Raw genomic sequence first — 18,733 nt, forward strand, 5'->3', positions numbered from 1 at the left:
AAGAAAATATTTTAAATTTCTTTCACTTAATTTTCACTTTATTTCACTTTCACTTAATTTTCCTAAAACTTATCCCATGTATCTTTTTGCATCTTAGTTTTGAAAGATCCTATTTAATGTGGAAAAAGCATGCACCATCTGGCATTTTATGAGGACCTAGTAAACAAAACGTTGAGATAAATGGGAAAAAAAAATCTCCCTTTATCAAAGTAGATCGATGGCATAGAGCTTGAGGCATTTTTGTGCTTGTAGATCTCACGGGCAACAGTAGCTCCTACTGAAAATTCTTCAGCAGAAAATTTGTCTTAATATGTGGAAAGCACACTTTCACTGCATTGTGGAGCTTCATTCATGTATTGTGAAGATTCTTCAAGTACATTTAAAAGCCTTTGCAGATCGAATGTCAGGATGTGATTATAAAGTAACTTTAGGAAAATTTTTAGAAAGCCTGTCTTGATGCAATTTTGTATTTTACACTGTTGTGATTGGGGAAATATTTCTCCTGTACTTCTGTCTATAATAGGCCTTTGGTTTCACACATTTTGCAAATGTTCTTTGCTACTTATTAAGGGAAGCCTGTGCTGAAACTTCTTATGAGAAACTTATACTATAAAACTTCTCATAAAGCAGCAAATGCTGCATTAATGGTCCTACATGAGGAAAGCCCCATTCTAAGGGGCTCTCAGATTTTGAAATATAACTGAATAGTACATTAAGCATTGATGAGAAGGGATTTGTGAGTGGAGAGGCATAGACAAGGTTCAACATACTGGAAGGGTAGTAAGAAAGAATATATAAAGAACACTTTATGTGCATTTAAAAATTCTTATGACCCAGGGTTCTAGAGTTCTTTATAAAATGATGCCGGTAACAAACAAATAAAAGTGTTTGCCAAGTAATTATGTGGGATGTTTTGTAAGTTAACTATATGGAGGACCAAGAAATGAATCCAGGCTATCTGGTGGGCTACCAGTAATTTCAGAATATTTGGACAGTTTTCAAGTGAATGGCTGCTGATTCACTGTACTAGCACTTCTCACTTTTTTTAAATGTCAAGATCATAATCCAAAAGACAGGTACGGGGAATATAAATTTTAGAATGAAAGAAAAGTTATTGCTAAATCTCATCTATTCAAAAGGCCAGAATAGCCTTTCTTTAAACTGCGTATCACAGTCCCTTAGAGTCATAAATGCCAGTTCAGGGAGTCAAAACCAGCACTTTAAAAATGAAATACAATAAAAGATACCAGAATATATTGCACACAAGAAAGATGCACTATATGGGTGCATTTTCATGAAAATTAACATATAAATACTTGTGTTTCAGAGTCATGTACTTTTTTATATATATCAAGGATTAAAAAATCAGGGATTTCAAAAATTGCTTCCATAGACTTTCTTGGTAAAATTAGAAACCCCAAATCTTAAAACCAAAGAATAAGACCACATGGAAGCCTAAGGTTATAGAAAGTTATAAATGAACAAATGCACGCATGCTCCTCAGATTTCTAGCTCAACTGATATCCTCATTCCCTCCAGCCTACTTGCTTCTCTCTTCTGTGGTGTAATTGGTTAGTGTTTATCTTTTCATGAAAGAACTATTTACTATGATCAAAAAGGAAAAAAACTGTTCCAAACATTTTAGCTATACTTCAGATAGTGTCTCTAAATGAAGCTAAATGGGGAGAAAATAAAACCCCTGTGCTATAGTTTGAGTTCTAAATCTTAGAATCATAAAAATTCTGAAAGAAGACTTAAAACATAAGTCTTAACCTTTTGTGAAAATTAGCTGTCCGTTTACAAATTGATGTAAAAACCTAACCCTTGGTATTAATACAAATCAGTCACTATAATTAGTCAGAATAAAAACTTAGCAGTAAATTGCTTTATTTGGTAATTTGGCTTATATGTGCTTTATTTCTAACAAGCCCATATCTTCTTATATTAATCACTGAGCTCTTTGTTGGAAATTTTACTTTTATTTTCATTTTAATATTTTAACATTTTCCTTTAATTGCAAATAGACAATAATGAAATTTTCTTCATATAGTTTTAACAATTGAATGTATTTTATTTTTAAAATCTATGAACTAAAAAAAAAAATCTATGAACTAGTTAGTGGACAGTATTTTGATAATCTGGTATATTAAATTTCAAAGTTTAACATTTAGCAAAATTTTCCTTCACAAATTCTTTTTTTAGAATGACAGGAAATATATACAACTTAAATTCCACATTCAGACAAATGCCCTTTTCCCTTCCTCAAAATAAAAGCTTTAAAAAGTGCAGTATAAAAGTTTTAGATATAAAGGCACTGCATAACTGTATCATATGGCTAATGTCTTGCTTACTTAGCAGCAAGAGTAATGAGAATATTCTACACTAAATTTAATGAAGCACAGGAAACTTTGAGGAAGGACCTAGCTCTCATCAAAGAAAAAGAACCTTTTGGCCCACTTAGTTAATGGATTCCTTTCCAAGATTACTTTTTAAAAACTTATCTGGAAAGGCTATCTAAAATATGTCAACCACAAATATGCCAATCTTATTCTGCATGAGAGTCAAGGGATATGGAGAAGAGTACCACATGTGTGAAAATATATATTTTTCCAAAATAGTGACTCATCTATTATGATAAAGCTAAATACACCTTCCCAAACCCACTTTTTTTTTAAATAAACACTGTCAACAACAGATGATCTATCAAGTCAATTTTGAAGGGTTAAGTTCATTGTATTTTTATAAATCTCATGAATAGATCTAAGTCATTATAATATCCTATTCTTAAACTTAGCGCATTTATGTCTGCTCTTGACATGCTGAATTCACTGGGTAAAAATGATGGATGATTCAAGGAGTATTCGGATGTCCTAAATGGTTATAAAACAAAGGACCTTAAGAACAATTAACCACATTTGTTATCATTTTAGAAACCAAACTGAATGCTATCTAACATTTCGTGTAATAGTTGCCATAAGAGGCTTCAAGGTGGCCTAGAAAATCAGGTCCTAAAGTTCGTGGTAGCATATAGTTGACTTCAAATCCCTTCTTTAAGGACATGACAAAAAAGAATGGAAATGTGCCCCTCACATTAAACCAAATTATTTATCACAGGAAGAAACATTTTAGTTGAAGTCAAAAGTTTGTTCTTCTGAAGGCCAGTAAAATAGTGGTCCAAAGATTATTGTCCAAAAGGCTAAGACAGCTTTACAACCTGGTCTAATGACTTATATTTTTCTTTATAAGTGCTTTAATTACATATAGCGGAGAAGAAAATAATATATATGTTTTAATCAGATTAGTTTCAGAACAAATAAAATAACACATTAGAGAAAAAAATTACTTAAAAATAGTTGTATTTATATTCCACAATTTGCTCAAATACTGGTTTTTCTTATAAACTTTCTACAGGATATTTTTAAACAAATTCTTCACATTGTGTCTTGACTATGTACTTACGGAATTTCAAATAGTTCTGTGTATTTTTATAGCTTAATTTGTACTAAAGGGATGGCAGGTGGTCACATGCAGTCCATATGGGATTCTAACATGACATTTAATGAGTTTTCTGATGTGGACCATCCCTTTGATGCTGAAGGTAATGCATCTGTTGAAAGAAGTGATTGTAGATTTGGATTACTGCTCTCTGCATCTTCCAGTTTTTCTGTGTTATCTTCCCAGTTAATGTGGAATCTTGTAACTCTGGGATTAGATGCCAAAATGTTCCTTTGAAGCTAAAGGAAGAAGGACATATATAAACATACAACATTAAGAAAGTTAAATATACACGAATAGGAGCTTAATCAAATGGTTCTTTATATCAGTACTGCTAAAGGGCTAAATTTATACAAAGGCATAAAATTTAGTAAAACACCTTAAAAGTACTAATACACAAGGATTAGGGCTACAGCAAAAAAATTATTTTAGGCTAATGGAAAGGATATGAAGGATCTGAGGGAATTCATCCAGATCATTTACTAAAGAACAAAATATCTAACCCCTCTATACTTCTGTTTCCTAAAAGGGAGACAATCTCTTCTTTCTTGAGGGTGCATTCTTCACAGGATGCTTTATCTAAATGTATGCTTTTTAGGTTGATATGGTGTCTCTTCAGTAATATTTCCAAAGAAAATAAAAATTTCCCCAAATATCAACTCTCATTATGTGGTTTCATACCTTTTAATTATTATGGTTCATTCTCAGAAACAGTATTCTCGTTTTTTTGTTTTTTGCTATACAAGGTGCCTTTTAGTTAACTAATACATTGAGTCACTGGAAGGTCCCATACCAGGATTAAATATTCCAGCCTCATTATCAGAAAGAACATTCCATTCTACTCCCATGTAATTTTTCTTGCATGCTCAGGCAGATGGAGTGTTGTGTTCAATCTCACATAAGTCACCAGTTACTAAACTGTCAGGTCCCAATGAAAAAATCATAAAATAGGAAGTATTTTTGAGAATCTGTAATTCTGAAGCACAGGTTTCAGCTTCTCACTCAGAAGCTATTTTCCAAAACCAGAGATACTTAAGACCTTTGGTTTCATCTCTAATACGTATGACGTACAGGAAATGCTGCAGAGAAAAGTTGTAAACTACTGTCTCTTAGAGGAGGCACTTTCAACTTTCTAAACCATCAGAGACTCTGAAAGTGCCTGACCAACATTAATTACTAATGATTCATCAGGAGGTAGGGTCTGAGGTCAAGTATGGAAATGGAACGGTTAGTTTGCCCAGTTGGCACAAGGACCACAAATTTATTTTGTCTCCAAGCTATTTTCATAATATACTATGAAATGGCATCTACTTTTTAAAAAAGTATAGTAAAAGTAATGAAAAAGAAATAGTCATTACCTTAGAAAAGTCTGGCATCTACTTTAAAAAAAGAAGTATAGTAAAAGTAATGAAAAAGGAACAGTCATTACCTTAGAAAAGTCTGGTTTTACTGGTGGATTTTCCCTTAGTTCTGTCTCAGTATATTCATTATTTACATAATAGCCAACTCTAATAAATTCTTGACCTCGATAGGTGCATGTAATTAGCACAACTGTTACACCTACTGCATCTGCATCTGGAATGAGTCCTGGATTAGGTGCATCAGCCTACAATAATTTAAAAAGAAAAGAAACACATCACAAAAGGCTGTTAACTGCAAGCAAGACGCATTTTGGTTACCTTCAGCACCGTCAGTTAAGGGCAGAACAAAAAAAACTTGGAAATCATACTGGGAAGGCACATGCTCATTTTTGAGGTTGACTTATAGTCAGAAAATATAGTTTGAATATTTCTCCACAGTATACCTAATTACTCTGGGCACCTGAAAACTTTACTTTTATAGGAAGATAAATCTAGAGAGACTGTGTGGTAATTCATATGGGATTATACAATATTCAATGATAAAACCTTTTATAAAATATAACAAACAAGCCAATAGTCTGATTCTAGTCATAATTTCCAGGCATAATTTTTAAACCTAAATTAGTAAATATTCAATGATCTCCACACAGCCTGCTGGCAGCAAATGTTTATTATACTGGTTTTTCTCTTATACTCAGGACACATATTCTCACACCCACTGTCCCAACTTTGCACAAATATTCTAATAGTAAATTAACATAAGACTGAAAATGGAATAGAAGTAGCTCTATAGCAGATTTTCAAAAATATTAACCATCTATTGTGAATGACTTTGATAGCCACTAAAATATAGTGTACTTTTAAACCACACATACTACAGAAATACAACCAAGGTAAAGATTGGTTTAAGAAGATATACTTAATGATGTTTTGAATCAAGCTGCTGAATCTTGAGGAATGCAGAAGATGAAGCAAGTGAGCTAGAGAAGGCAAACAGCATAAGCAAAGGCTAGGGTTCTATCCGTGGCAGTGTGAGAGGCACTAAGGAGACTGGTGAGGAGGCGGCCTAGGCTGATGCACAGTGACAGTGAGGCATGGGATTGTGACCTGAGGCAGCCATTCTGAGTGCTGAAGGGATGGAGCTCATCCCAGCAGATCAGCTGACTCTTGCCAGGACACTAAAGAACATCCCTGTGCCTGGGTGAACACTTCAGCCAGTACTATAGCTTGGCAACACCCCCAACTGACATTCTCTATCAAGCCATTATCATTGAAGATAAGAATTATTGTGTACCTACCACATGCAGATGACACAAAAAAGCACACAATATCTATCTAGTCTAAAACATTGACCTAGGCTAAAAATTTCAGTACCCTCTCTTCCCTACCTCCCCTATCCAGCCTGTTGCAACATTTCTCATCTCTGAAGACTCAGTTCATGTCTTCATGTCTTATATGGAATACTGGAATAACTTTCTAACTGGAATCCTCCAGCTCACTTGCTGTCTGTACTACTGCCAACATTAGCTAGGCAAAGATCCATTCCTATTCCTTTACCTGTTTTAAAAACTCCAGATGATTACTCCCATTTCAGAGATAAAAATCTGTCTTTAACTTCATTTATAAGGCCCTTTATAATTTGTCTTCAACCATTCACACTCCCTTTAATTCTACACCTCTTACTCTTGTTCTAGGATTAGACAGAGTTCTCTAAAATGCAGTGGTAATCTTTCATGCCTCTGTGCCTTGCATATACTGTTCTCTTGGCCTATAAGTTTCTTCCCTGACATCTTAAAGAATTAATCTTTCTAAATTTGTATGAAATATATCCTTAGTGAAGCCCAATGGCCCCATGCCCAGTGTGGAGCCCAACACGGGGCTTGAACTTAAAACCTGAAAGCAAGACCTGAGCTGAGATCAAGAGTCGGACACTTAACCAACCAAACCACCCAGGTAAACCCCTTTCTGATTCAGAAGGTAGAATTAATAATACTCTGTTTTTGCACTTAAAATTACTTGACACACATTTACTAATGTATGTACAATAACCTAAATAGATGTTTACCCTTCAGTCTTTGCTAGGACTGAGCAGAAGTTCTATCCAGTTCATCTTTATAATCTCATGTCTGGCATAGCTCTGGGCACTCAGTATATACTTAGTATTTAAAAATTTATTCTAACTCAATTCCTGACATGAAGTAATCTGACTAATTGGAGAGAGATCGGCAGGGGGACTAAGGGCCTGTCCTGAGAATATACTGTTTGTCTTAAAGATTCTGTGTGTTCCCTTCCCCCCAGAGGGGTCTAGTTACTTCCAGGTTACCCAAAGAGATGCTAATGTCCTGGAAATGAGTGGAAAATGGGAAAAAGAGGCAATTTAGTACTACTATGGAAACCTTCCCCTCACAGTGCTTCCCATCTCCTCAGTAGACTGGTGCTAGCCATGTTTGTGTTTTAAAGTTTTTTTGCTAAAGGATTCAACTTGAGCAAATTCATATTCAAGTAGAAAAACCCATAGGCCTCTCAGACCACTTAGGATAAAGTGTTAGGTAGAGATTTTTAACTTCAACCAGCAGTACTAGGCAAATGTCTGGACATCTTCCTGCTAGGCTTTGACACACTCAGGTGAAAGGTATGTTTATTCATGGCAGACCAGAGAATACTATGACAGTCTGTTTAAAGACAAAAACTGTATTTTAGTCCCTTTTTGCTGATCATGGTGAATTCTGTAAATGTACAGGCTGACCATCTGATTTAAATCGCATGCTTCTTTCTCTGTCCTTTTTGGCAACATGAACACTGATACCAATGTAAAACTACTGGAAAATCACTGGAGGGAAATATTTTTGAATAAATTATTCACTCTAAGCCAAAAGCTTAAGAGTGTTCTTAACAACGTAAACACAGAGAAAAGTCATTTAAGGGTTTGTTTCAAAGCCAAGGGATTTATTTGCAGGTTTTATGGTAGCATAAAAAGGTGTATCACTACCTGTCAATCCAAGTTTCTTACCACATCATGAATTATCATCAGTGATGTATGGGTTTTCCAAGCTTGTGGGTTAAAGCAAATACTGCTGCTTTTATGTAACAATTTCAAGAACTTAAGAGAATAATAATTTAGCTCTAATAATGGAAGTAGGGCATTATTTGTCAGTGATAGCACTTAACTACTTTATTCCTCATTTAATCCTCTTAACATTCTGATGAGGTTAGATATTATCCACATTTTATAGACGGCTGGAGTGACTAACCGAGGCTAGGGAGCCTGTCTAAAGGCACACATGTTTAATAAGCAACGGAGCCAGGATCTGAAGGTCTGTAACTGCAGTGGTTCCCTCTGCACATTCTCTAATACTCACATCTTTCACCAAGGTTATGCACTCACCCAACTCAGCTTAACAGCACTTTTAATGAGTAGATTTGAACTAATATATTTGAGCTTTATTTAACCATTTGTTAAACATAGTAAATTATTTGTTGACTTTTAATAAAAGGCACTAAGGCTAGGAGACCAAGATACCATATGTTTATAATTCTTGGCCCACATCTGATGGGATTAGCTGACTAACAGTATTCATTTAAATTGGTCCCATGTATGAAATGAAAAAAAAAGGGGGAGGTCAGGGATAGGAAGAGTTAATTTTCTTTCTGGATGAAGTCTTTACAGTGGGTTCTACTTAACTGATGGGGACTCTGTTGTGTAGAAATATTTGCAACAAAATGAAGTGGTTTTTGTTTTGTTTTCAACCTATGGCTACTCTTTGGGCTACTTACAAATATCTCCTAATAAGCATGGATAATCAGAAGTGACTGAATAGCTTTATACAACAATTTAACATGGATTAAAAGAAGTAACACTTTGAATACAGAAGACAGTATCTAAAGCCTTGGCACAGACCCAAATACTGTCAGTGATATCCGAGAACATAAATTGTATTAGAATTTCCCCTAACAAATAATAAACAGAGCACTAGATTTGTAACAGTAATCCTCTATAATATGTATAGATTAGATGCTTTAGTAAACCACTGGACCTTAATTCCAAGTTTATGCAGTAGTTCTCTATCTACATATTAACCTAGCTCAATTACTGATTATGCTGAAAGAAAGTTGTTTTTCTTGTGATCATTACTCCTAATGGCTGAAACCGTACACTGAAGATGCATATTACTATACTAACTATGCCAGTTGTAGTATGCCTTGGACCCTATATTGGGCTGCTGGCCAGCCCCCCTGAAAATCTGATACTATAGGACTATTCACAGGCAGAGCCCCAAATTAACCACCACATGTGCCAGGACACTGGGATAGCTTTACTGAGTGCTGTGCACGCTCTGGAGTAGACAGCACGCCAACCTCTCACAGCAGAACAGAAGCAGATAAAAAGTGAATACAGCAGAAGCAGAGTGATTTAACCCACCAGGAAATGAATAAGAACCATGAGATAAGAGTTTAGAAATGTATTTGGCATATATATTTACCAAGAATAGTCTTACCTGAAATACAAACATATGCCTTCCTGCAGGAACAGGGCCCACTAAAACAGAGTCTAAAACTTGGTCGTATTCTTCACTTTCTGCAGAGCCCACATAGATAATTTTCCATTCCAAGTCTAGGGTTAAAAACCAAAACATTATTTCATATTCAGTAATTACATTATGAGATGGCATCAAAGACCCTTTTAATGTCCACTTAAGCCATTTATTGGCTGCTAAAATTGGCTTCTCATGGCAGAAAATCCAGGAAGGCACTGAATTGCTCCTTATGAAATTCTTCTATTTCTTACCAGAAACTTTCTCAAAATGTTCTTTTGTGAAACACTAGTCCCTGGGCAGGGCTCATAGCAAACAAAACAACATGGCCCCAAACTTGGGAAATGCTACAACCTTGTGTTGAGGACTCCTAAAGCACACTGGCAGAGTATGTGTTGTGAGACTTCTTCAGTAAAGAACACCAGTAACATTAAACCAGCATTTCCCAAGTTTGTTCGGCTATGGAATCACCCCCCACTTTTTACCTATGTCATCTTTTAACAAGCTACTAATACTAAGCACACTTTGGAAGGGCTGCCCCATATTATGTTGCACAGATCCAGATTATTAAAGAGCTCCAAAGTGGGGAAATCATTATTAGCCAACTTCCCTTGTGGCTCAGAAATAAGGGGCTTCAGCTCATCAACTGTGAAAGGGACCATAGTCGGGTTTTTTTCCCTCTTTGCACCACTTTGTATCATAGGTAAGGAAACCAGGGATCCTTATAACCACTTGATAAGGAGTATGGGTGGTGGGAACAGACAAGAGGAAGAGTAAGATACACTAAAGTGCAACCCAAGACATTTTATGTCATTGTTATATGTAATTCAGCTTTCACTGAGCACCTTTTACAGAGCGCTCTGCTACAAGAACCCAGAAATGAGTAAAGCAACTGCTCTTTCAAAGGAGCCACCTCCTCTTTAGGAAGACGAGGAAGACAATTGCAAATACAGATCACCTCTGAGACCTTCTGGTCCTCCTAAGGTGTTTAGCACTGTGCAGCCTGCCTCTTGGATTCACTACACCAAGGCCATGGCAGCACTCCCAGAGGGGTGTTTCTAGGTCACACACTGAGAATCTACTTAGTGCTGCCGTGGTATTGCCATTTTTGTGTGATTGTGTAGGTAGGTATTTTTGTTCCCTAAAGAGAGAAGAGAAATAGTAATAGGTACTACTTACTCATATTGTATGATAAACTGCAAATTACTGAAACTCCTTTAGGTCTATTCTCTTACTAAGTCAGCAGTCATTTTCTGAGGACCTATGAGGTACTTCATGGCTCTGTCCTAGACCACTTATATTTCCATCTTCTAGCACATATCCAGATGCAAATCCCCTGCATCTGACATCTCACAAGATCATTTATTTGCTGATGAAGATTAAAATATGAAGAAGCAACATGGATATCTAGTTAGAAGGAATAGCAAATATTTGGAAGTAGGAGCATGCTTAGCTTGCTCAAGAAAAAGCAAGGAGTAGGGGCGCCTGGGTGGCTCAGTGGGTTGAGCCTCTGCCTTCGGCTCAGGTCATGATCTCAGGGTCCTGGGATCACCCCACATCTGGCTCTCTGCTCAGCAGGAAGCCTGCTTCCCCTCGCCCTCTGCCTGCCTCCTCTCTGCCTATTTGTGATTTCTCTGTCAAATAAATAAAATCTTAAAAAAAGAAAAAGAAAAAGCAAGGAGGTCAGGGTTGGTGTAAACTGAACGAAGGGGAAAATAACTGACCATTAGATTGAGTGTGAAGGGCATGGCCAGATTATGCAAAGTCTTAAAGGCCGTCATTGAAGACTTCTTTTATAAGTAGCATGGGAATCCACTGGGAGGGTTCTGATTGGAAGGATAACGTGATCCAGCTTTCATTTTAGAAGGATCATTGTGGATCCTGCGTTCAGTATGGACTGTAAGATGGTGAGGAAAGAAACAGGTGGATATTTTTAACAACTGAGGCCAAGAACTGATGGTAGCTTGGACCACATGTAGCCATGGGGATGAGCAGTCACACTCTGGATAAATCTTGAAGATAAAGGCAGGAAGAGTCAGTCACCTTTTCTGCAAGGGGTAGGGATTAAAAACAACCAGGAATTAGTTTTGGACATGTTAAGTGTGAGATATCTACTAGATAGGTATCAATGATGTAGGAAATGCAAAAGCTAAGTGGACAAACGTATGACAGGAGTGTAAAACCTACTAAACTAGCCAATTGAGGGTAAGTCTGGTAATTGTCACATGCAGTTTTGTATTTAGTTCATTTCATATGTATTTATTTGTACCAATACACATAGTCCTCTTGGCCTTGTAATTGGTATAAGGCATTTGCAGTCTGGCACAGGAACATAGTCAAGAGTTATATACTTATAAAATACCTGCTATGTGCTGAGCATTGGTCTTGTCAATTTCACCCTGTTATTTAAATCTCAACAGCTTTATCATATAGATTTATACTATTATGCAAACAAGGAAGCTGAGGCCCCAAGAAGCTAAGTAATTTATCCAAATTCACCAAACCGAAGAATCAGAACCCAAGTTGTTTCTACAACTTCAAAGCCTGGGATCCTTCCAAAACCAAAACTAGGAAATAATTCTTCCATTTCTGGCTCTCAAATGAATAGTGGGATAAAGGAACTTAACTGGGTATGGGGGGTTGTGGAGGGAGTTGGGTGCAGACAGAGGCCATGGAAAGATAATCTACCTTAAGGAGCACAGGCTGTAACTCAGTGAACACCGGTACCTTAATTTTTATGCTAATGAATCCTTGCTGTAGCTACTGACTTTAAAATGCTCAGTAATTTATTTATAAATTAGCATCAGTTGTTTTATTATTCTTTTTTTTTTAAACTCTCCTTTCATCCCCCTGTCCCCTGTATACAAAGGAAGAGAAGGGACAGAATCAAATACACAGGTTATCTGTTTGGATTTATTCATTTATTTAAAAAGTTAACTAATTGTTTCACTTAATCATGGTAACCCCAGTTGCAAGTATTTGCAATTATGGTTGGAAGTGAGGGAAGTCACCAAGGGAATTTTAAACTAATTACGGTACTTGGGAAGGTATGTGGTGAGTGTAAAGTATGTAATCTTTGGGAATTAGAACAAGCCTGAAGTTTAAAAAGATGAAACACCACGTTCAATTCTGGTACATTGTAAGGGTTCAACTGACAGTAGCTTAGAATTATTGATACTGACCAACTTAATGGCTCCATTCTGTTAGAGAAACAAAGAATCAACAGTCTACAGAAGGCCTAAGATTAGCATGAAGGTCAATCAAAACTTGTACAAGCTTGGGGACCATCAGATCAAACACATCCTGGGTCTCCTATCAACTTTAAGCATGAAAAATGGTGGCCAACCTCCGGCCTGGAATTTAAGATAAAATTATGAAGTGAAAATTTCTCTTCAGAATATTCTGTAGTTTCATTTTAAGTATAGATTTTTTTTTTTTTTTTTTTTTAAAGAACTGCAATATAAAAGTATGGAACTTAGAAGCTTTTGCTAAATAAACTTAATTTCCTTAATCCACATAGCCTCTAGGTGGAGTACACAAGCATGGCACCTTTTTGAAAGATTCCTTTGCAGCTTCAGTATGACTCAGCTTAAACTCTTGAAAAATGCTAAATAACCAGTATAGGTGCCCTAGGAAGAGGTGTAAAAGTGGAAGTAAGTGTATTGTTGATACCAGAATCATAAAAACTCTGACATGATTCAGCCAAGTTCTGAATAGATGCCAGTTAAAAATGGGAACATAATTCTAAATGAATGGTGGGTTTCAGCCATGCAATGTCAAAGCCCTGTAACATCCTGAATCATCTATCATCCTTGTCCAAAACTGGCTCTTAAAAAATGCAAGGCCTCATTTGAGGAATAGCTATAATTTGAAGAACTTGTAAAGCTTAAATCATATAGTGCGTTGGAATGGACTGATCAATGGTTTCTCTTGCATTTGCTCATTTTTATATATAATTGGCAATAAAAAGGAAAACTTACTGTTGGGTATGAAAAATTGACCTGGTAGCTGAAATGATTATAGTAGTACTCTGGGAAAAGTAATCAAATGGTTTCAGAGTAATAAGAAAAATCCCCTCTAATTTTATTATCAGTGGCCTATTAGAAATTAGTTTAATCAATGAACTGTCTTTTAAAATATGGCATACACATAATACATATATATGCATATATGTCTTATGTATGCATTAATACTTCTTGGAAGAGCACAGATTAAAGTTAATTATAGGCGATGGTGGAAGGCATTTGAGTACAGAGGACTGTTACTTTATAAATATATGTACAACTTTTTAAAAGTTTATTCCAATAAGCAGGTATTGCTTTTATATTTTGAAAACTTTGACACCCTACATAAAATATATTTTGCAGAGATTAAAAACTAATTTTTAAGTGAAATACTTTATATACCATGATTAGCATAATTTTAAATGCATTTTTGTTAAACATACTTAAAACTTCAAATAAGCATGTCCCCTATTTAACTGTAAGATGACCACTGATGAAGTTGAATTTTTTCTCCTCAAATTTAAAAGGAAAGCAATGGATTAATAAAATCTAAGGACAAAGATTAAAAACCTTGCCAAGTTTTAGCTTTCTAAATATTTATTACTGCACATTATAAAAATCTTTGGAGTCCTTAAAACGAACCTAGAAAAAATTGTAAAAATTTTTGCATTGCTATCCAGACTTTACCTGTTATTTCCTAGCCCACTTTTGTGTTTTATGCTCAGGGTGTTTGGATGTGGAGTTATTTTAATTAGATTTCAACACGTTCTTGAAGAAAAGTCTGACTACTGAGAAGCCAGTGATTAAGTCCTGGAAATTATTTCAGTGTTTTACTTATTTCTGCTCTTGGGTTAAACGTAACTTTCTAGCTTAGCAGTATTTTTCTTCCCGAGAGGGAGGAGAGGAGGTTTCCGTCATTACGAACAGGAGTCCACGCCAGTCTGGGCGAGCCTGAGCGCCAGCATCCCCGGGCGCCCCGAGCATCCCGGGCGCCGGCCGGGGAGTGCCGCGGGGGAGCACCCGCCGTCCCCGGGGAGCGCCGGCGCCCGGCCCGCGGTGCCGAGGGGCCGAGCCTGCGCCCGCCTCCCCTGCTGGTTGGTCCAGGGAGCCAGAAATCAGCGCGAGGACAGCCTCGCTCTCTTCCCCGGAGCGGCCGGGCACGGCCACCCCAGAGAGTGGGGCAACTCCAGCGTAAGCTCTAAAAATGGATTTGCCTGTCCCTCGGGGGCAGGAAGGTGGGCAGGCGGGGCGCCGTGTTCGTCACCCGCGGAGAGGAGGCGTCGTGACGCCGGGGTCGGTGGCCCAATTCTCTACTCTTGGTAAGATGGCTCCGCTGCTAACTCGCCGGCGCGACCACACACATGCCTCTCCCTTCCCAACCTCCGTGCCCGGGCCGCGGAGGCCGTTCGCGGCAAGGGGCCAGCCCGGCGCGACCCCCGGCCGGCGCCGCGGGCGCGAGTGCGGGTCTCGCGAACCGCCCGCCCGCCAGACAAAGCTGACAACATGGCTACCTCCGCTCGAACAAGTTCCTCGCAAGTTGAGCCACGGCAGGCGCCCCGGCTGCGGCCGAACGCCGCGCGCGCCTCAGCGGCCGTCGTCCATCAACTTCAAGTTTCCCTCCGCAGAGCCGAACCGGCCGCCCGCGCGAGGCCGGGCCCGGGAAACTTTCAACGTCTGCAGCCCGCAACTGACAGCCCGGCGGCGGGCGGGCGCCTGACTCACCTTCAGACAGGTCCTCGATGCACTCGAAGGTGATCTCGAACTGGAACGGGTTGTAGAAAGGAGAAGGGTTATCCAGCACCACTACATTGTTCACCTGAACCTTTGCCATATTTTGAAAAAAACACAAACAATGGGAACAGGGGCTTGTTGCGGCACAATAAAGTCCAGCGCGCGGCCGCTCGGGAGAGCGCAGACCCCCGCCCCGGCGCCTGCCCGACGTCGTGCAGCGGCGACTTGAGAAACTTTTTTTTCCTCTTTTTATTTACACGGGAGCACTCCACAGTGTTTTGCAGCTTTCCTATTTCACTAAACTACAGCCCATTCTGCTCTGATAACTAGCAGCGTTGCCCGCGATTGGCTGCACCCGAGCTCTGACCCTCCTCCTCCAGCGAGGGCCTCGGCGGCGAGCAAGATGGGCTCCCGCTCCCGGAATGGACTCGGAAACTTTAACTGCGGCTCCACCTGCTGGTGTGGATTAGGACAAAGGCGGAGAACAAAGTGAGTGGAATACGGGCTGGGAGGCCCGCGCGGAGGCCGCCGGCGGCGGCGGCGAGGGGGAGGGGCGGAGCAGGCCCCGCCCCCGGCCCGGCGGCTCCCGCGCCTCACGTCGGGCGTGGCCGGGGCGGGGCGCGGGGTCGGAGGAGGCGTGGCCGCGGCGGGGAGGCGTGCTCGCGGCTGGCGAGGCGGCGGGACGGCGGGGTTGTGGGCGACGCCCGCCCCTCGGGTTTTTGCTTCGTGTGGTTTCTGCTTGGAGTGTGTTTTTTCTCTTTTCTTTTTTTCCTTTTAACGCTCTTTTTACATCAGTCCAACGGCTGTGCCGTCTCTCTACTCAATTTAGCAGCTGTGATTCGGTTGACTACACGGGGTTAGGTTCAGCTGTCTACGTACAGGGTAGCATTTGGGGTAGAGAGAAGGGTTGGTTGCAGTGGAAATAAATTGTATTTTATAGACCTCATGCCAGCTCGAAAGGAGCAAAGCCATTTTGGAAACCTAATTCTTGGTCAATATCTGCGTTTGGGCACTACAGTGCTGTAAGTTAAATAGACACAAAATGAAGGGTGAAGAGAGGCTTTTTCACGCACACTTTGCTTGGAAGATCTGAATAGGTAATATTTGGGTAGCACCTGGGTCTCCCGTCCTAATCTCAGAAGCCCTAGAATAAGAAAAAATTGCTAGAGATGTGATCAGTTACACCCCAGGTTTCTGTCGTTTGGTGAGCGTAACAGGAACATAAAAAGAGAAAATGGAAATGTCAGGAAACCAAAGGGCAAAAAATATGATAAGAAAGGGAAAGGAAGAGTAAAGACACAGCAGCATACCAGGACATGTGATTTTCAAAAAAAAAATTACGACCTAAACCGTTAGTAAGTAAAAATTTTTGGCACCACAAGCAAGTTTTGAGGAGTCTGCTTGATTCATCGGCATTCATGTGGATTCATTTAGGCTGTTTGACTACCGCTGTGGGGAAAGGGAGAGGTTTTAACACATTTGTGGGGTTGTAGAACAATTTGTTAACCTAGTAAGAGAGCTATAAAGATTTCTTCTAATACATGCTGTTCATAAACCATTATTTTTTTTTCCCTTCAGTGTTTTGCGTGAAACCAATGACCTTGGCTAATTAAATTCAGAGAAAGTATTATTTCTTAAGTATCATCTGTGCTGAAACAGTTGTTTCTTAGTATAGTGCCCAGAATTTTGAGTTGTCATTCTTTGGGCATTGTGGATACTTAAGTAGGTTGCTATTGATGTGGCTTCTTTATCACCTGGTCTTTTGAAAGTTTATATGGCTCAGGTAATACTAGGCCTCCCCATATTTAGGAAAACTACTTAGAGCGGGGGTACTTATTTTATTGGCAATAAATTAGACAGCAAGCTAGGATCTACCAGAAAAGTTTCTTCAAGGCCAATTGTTTATGTGCAATAGACTGAATCTTAGTGTGGTGATAGATGCAGATTACTGTGACTGATAAACTATATTCTCTCTTCACTTCTAATATTGCTGGTCTTAACACTAGCCAAGATGAAGTGTTAATTGCTGTATGCTGTTAAGATACACTAGATATGTAAGATAAATGGCCTTTTGAAGATGAAAACCTGACTCCCTTGAGAATAGTGTATACAGTTTTCTGATTTTGCAGGCACTTTTAAGAGGAGATTCTAATTTACTTTATAAAAATGACATTATAAACTTGGTAGAGTGTATTTTGCAATCTGACCATAGGTATGTCATAATAAGGTACATCTTCCATGAAGCTTGATGCCTCAACTGAAAAGATCAACCTGGATACCACTAGTTTGGCTTATTTTCTTTTAAACCTTTCGTTTAACATGTCATATACGATAGTACTTAAGGGGAAAATGATCCTCCTTAATAGTCCACTGAAAGCTGCAAGTATTGGCTCTGGGCCTCTTATGTTGCATGTCCTAACTCTTTTATTATTTCTCCTTGAAAACATTAAAGAGCCTTTGAGCACTTTCTTCAATAGTTTCTTTCCTCACCATTGACAGTACTTTACAAGAAAGGTCAGAGGGATTCCCAGATGTGCCATGACATGTTTCAAAGTGAGCTGGTGTCATGGAGGGAAAAAATTTGCAAAAGCATCACTGGTTTCAGAGGCAATCTACAAGATTTCTTGCTGGACAACTTTTTGGTGACTCAAGCAGCTAACCATTTGCAACTGATGGCGCACCATGAGTGTCTTCATTTATTAAGCACCCAAGGGACCCATGTGATGGAGAGCTGCATAGAACATAATCTCCAAAATTACTTCTGTCTGTACAGTTTAAGTGCGGGAAGTATGGCTGAAAGAGATGGTTTGGGTTCCAAGATGAAAAAAGCCTAAACTAGTGCCTCTCAGAGATAAATGAATCTAGTTAGCTATTGTTATAGGCTGAATTGTGTCCCCCCCACCCCATTCATATGTTGAAGCCCTAACTCTCCAATACCTCAGAATGTGACTGTATTTGGTGATAAGGCCATTCAAGAGATGGTTAAGTTAAAATGCGTTCCTTAAAGTGGGTTGTTATCCAGTCTAACTGGTGTTCCTTTAGAGGAGGGAATTTGGACATAAAAAGAGACACCAAAGGTAGCATGCACAGAGAAAAGACCATGTGAGGACGCAGCGAGACTGTGGACTCTGAGAAACAAACTGAGGATTATGGAGGGGAGGAAAGTTGGGGGGAATGGGTGAGCCTGGTGATGGGTATTAAGGAGGGCACATATTGCATGGAGCACTGGGTGTGGTGCATAAACAATGACTCTTGGAACATGAAAAAAGTAAAATAAAATTAAGATGTTAAAAAAAATTAAGTGCTTTGAAGGGGGAAAAAAAAGGATGGGGTAGAGAAAATAATGGTTTAAAAAAAAAAAAAGTCAGGTGCCTGGGTGGCTCAGTGGATTAAGCTGCTGCCTTTGGCTCAGGTCATGATCTCAGGATCCTGGGATGGAGTCCCGCATCCGGCTCTCTGCTAGGCAGGGAGCCTGCTTTCCTCTCTCTCTCTCTGCCTGCCTCTCTGCCTACTTGTGATCTCTCTCTGTCAAATAAATAAATAAAATCTTAAAAAAAAAAAAAATCGGCAGCTATTTGCAAGCCAAAGAGAGGCTGTAAAAGAAACCAAC

General features: G+C 39.1%; 2 protein-coding genes across 6 annotated transcripts in view; one reads left to right on the top strand and one right to left on the bottom strand.

The window, feature by feature from the left end:
- Positions 1-18,733, top strand: part of MCM9 (minichromosome maintenance 9 homologous recombination repair factor) — a 97,806-nt gene that overhangs the window by 18,666 nt on the left and 60,407 nt on the right. The window contains exon 8 of one of the 5 annotated variants that reach the window (XM_046004803.1): positions 15,454-15,612. The exons of 1 other annotated variant lie outside the window; for it this stretch is intronic. In XM_046004803.1, coding sequence (XP_045860759.1) covers positions 15,454-15,593 — 140 coding nt within the window. In that variant the 3' untranslated portion in view covers positions 15,594-15,612. Of the gene's footprint in view, positions 1-97; positions 2,891-14,287; positions 15,091-15,453; positions 15,613-18,733 lie in introns of those variants that run through there. 3 more of the 5 variants (XM_046004802.1, XM_046004805.1, XM_046004804.1) reach the window with 3 other exon arrangements.
- On the bottom strand, positions 2,100-15,500 carry ASF1A (anti-silencing function 1A histone chaperone). The gene is made up of 4 exons (XM_046004806.1): positions 15,115-15,500; positions 9,353-9,468; positions 4,925-5,101; positions 2,100-3,734 (listed from the first exon to the last, which is right to left on the bottom strand). Exons 1-4 carry the CDS (start codon positions 15,221-15,223, stop codon positions 3,522-3,524), a joined length of 615 nt encoding a protein of 204 aa, XP_045860762.1. The 5' UTR covers positions 15,224-15,500; the 3' UTR covers positions 2,100-3,521.

The sequence above is a fragment of the Meles meles genome, chromosome 5 (assembly GCF_922984935.1).
Source record: "Meles meles chromosome 5, mMelMel3.1 paternal haplotype, whole genome shotgun sequence".
NCBI lineage: Eukaryota > Metazoa > Chordata > Mammalia > Carnivora > Mustelidae > Meles > Meles meles.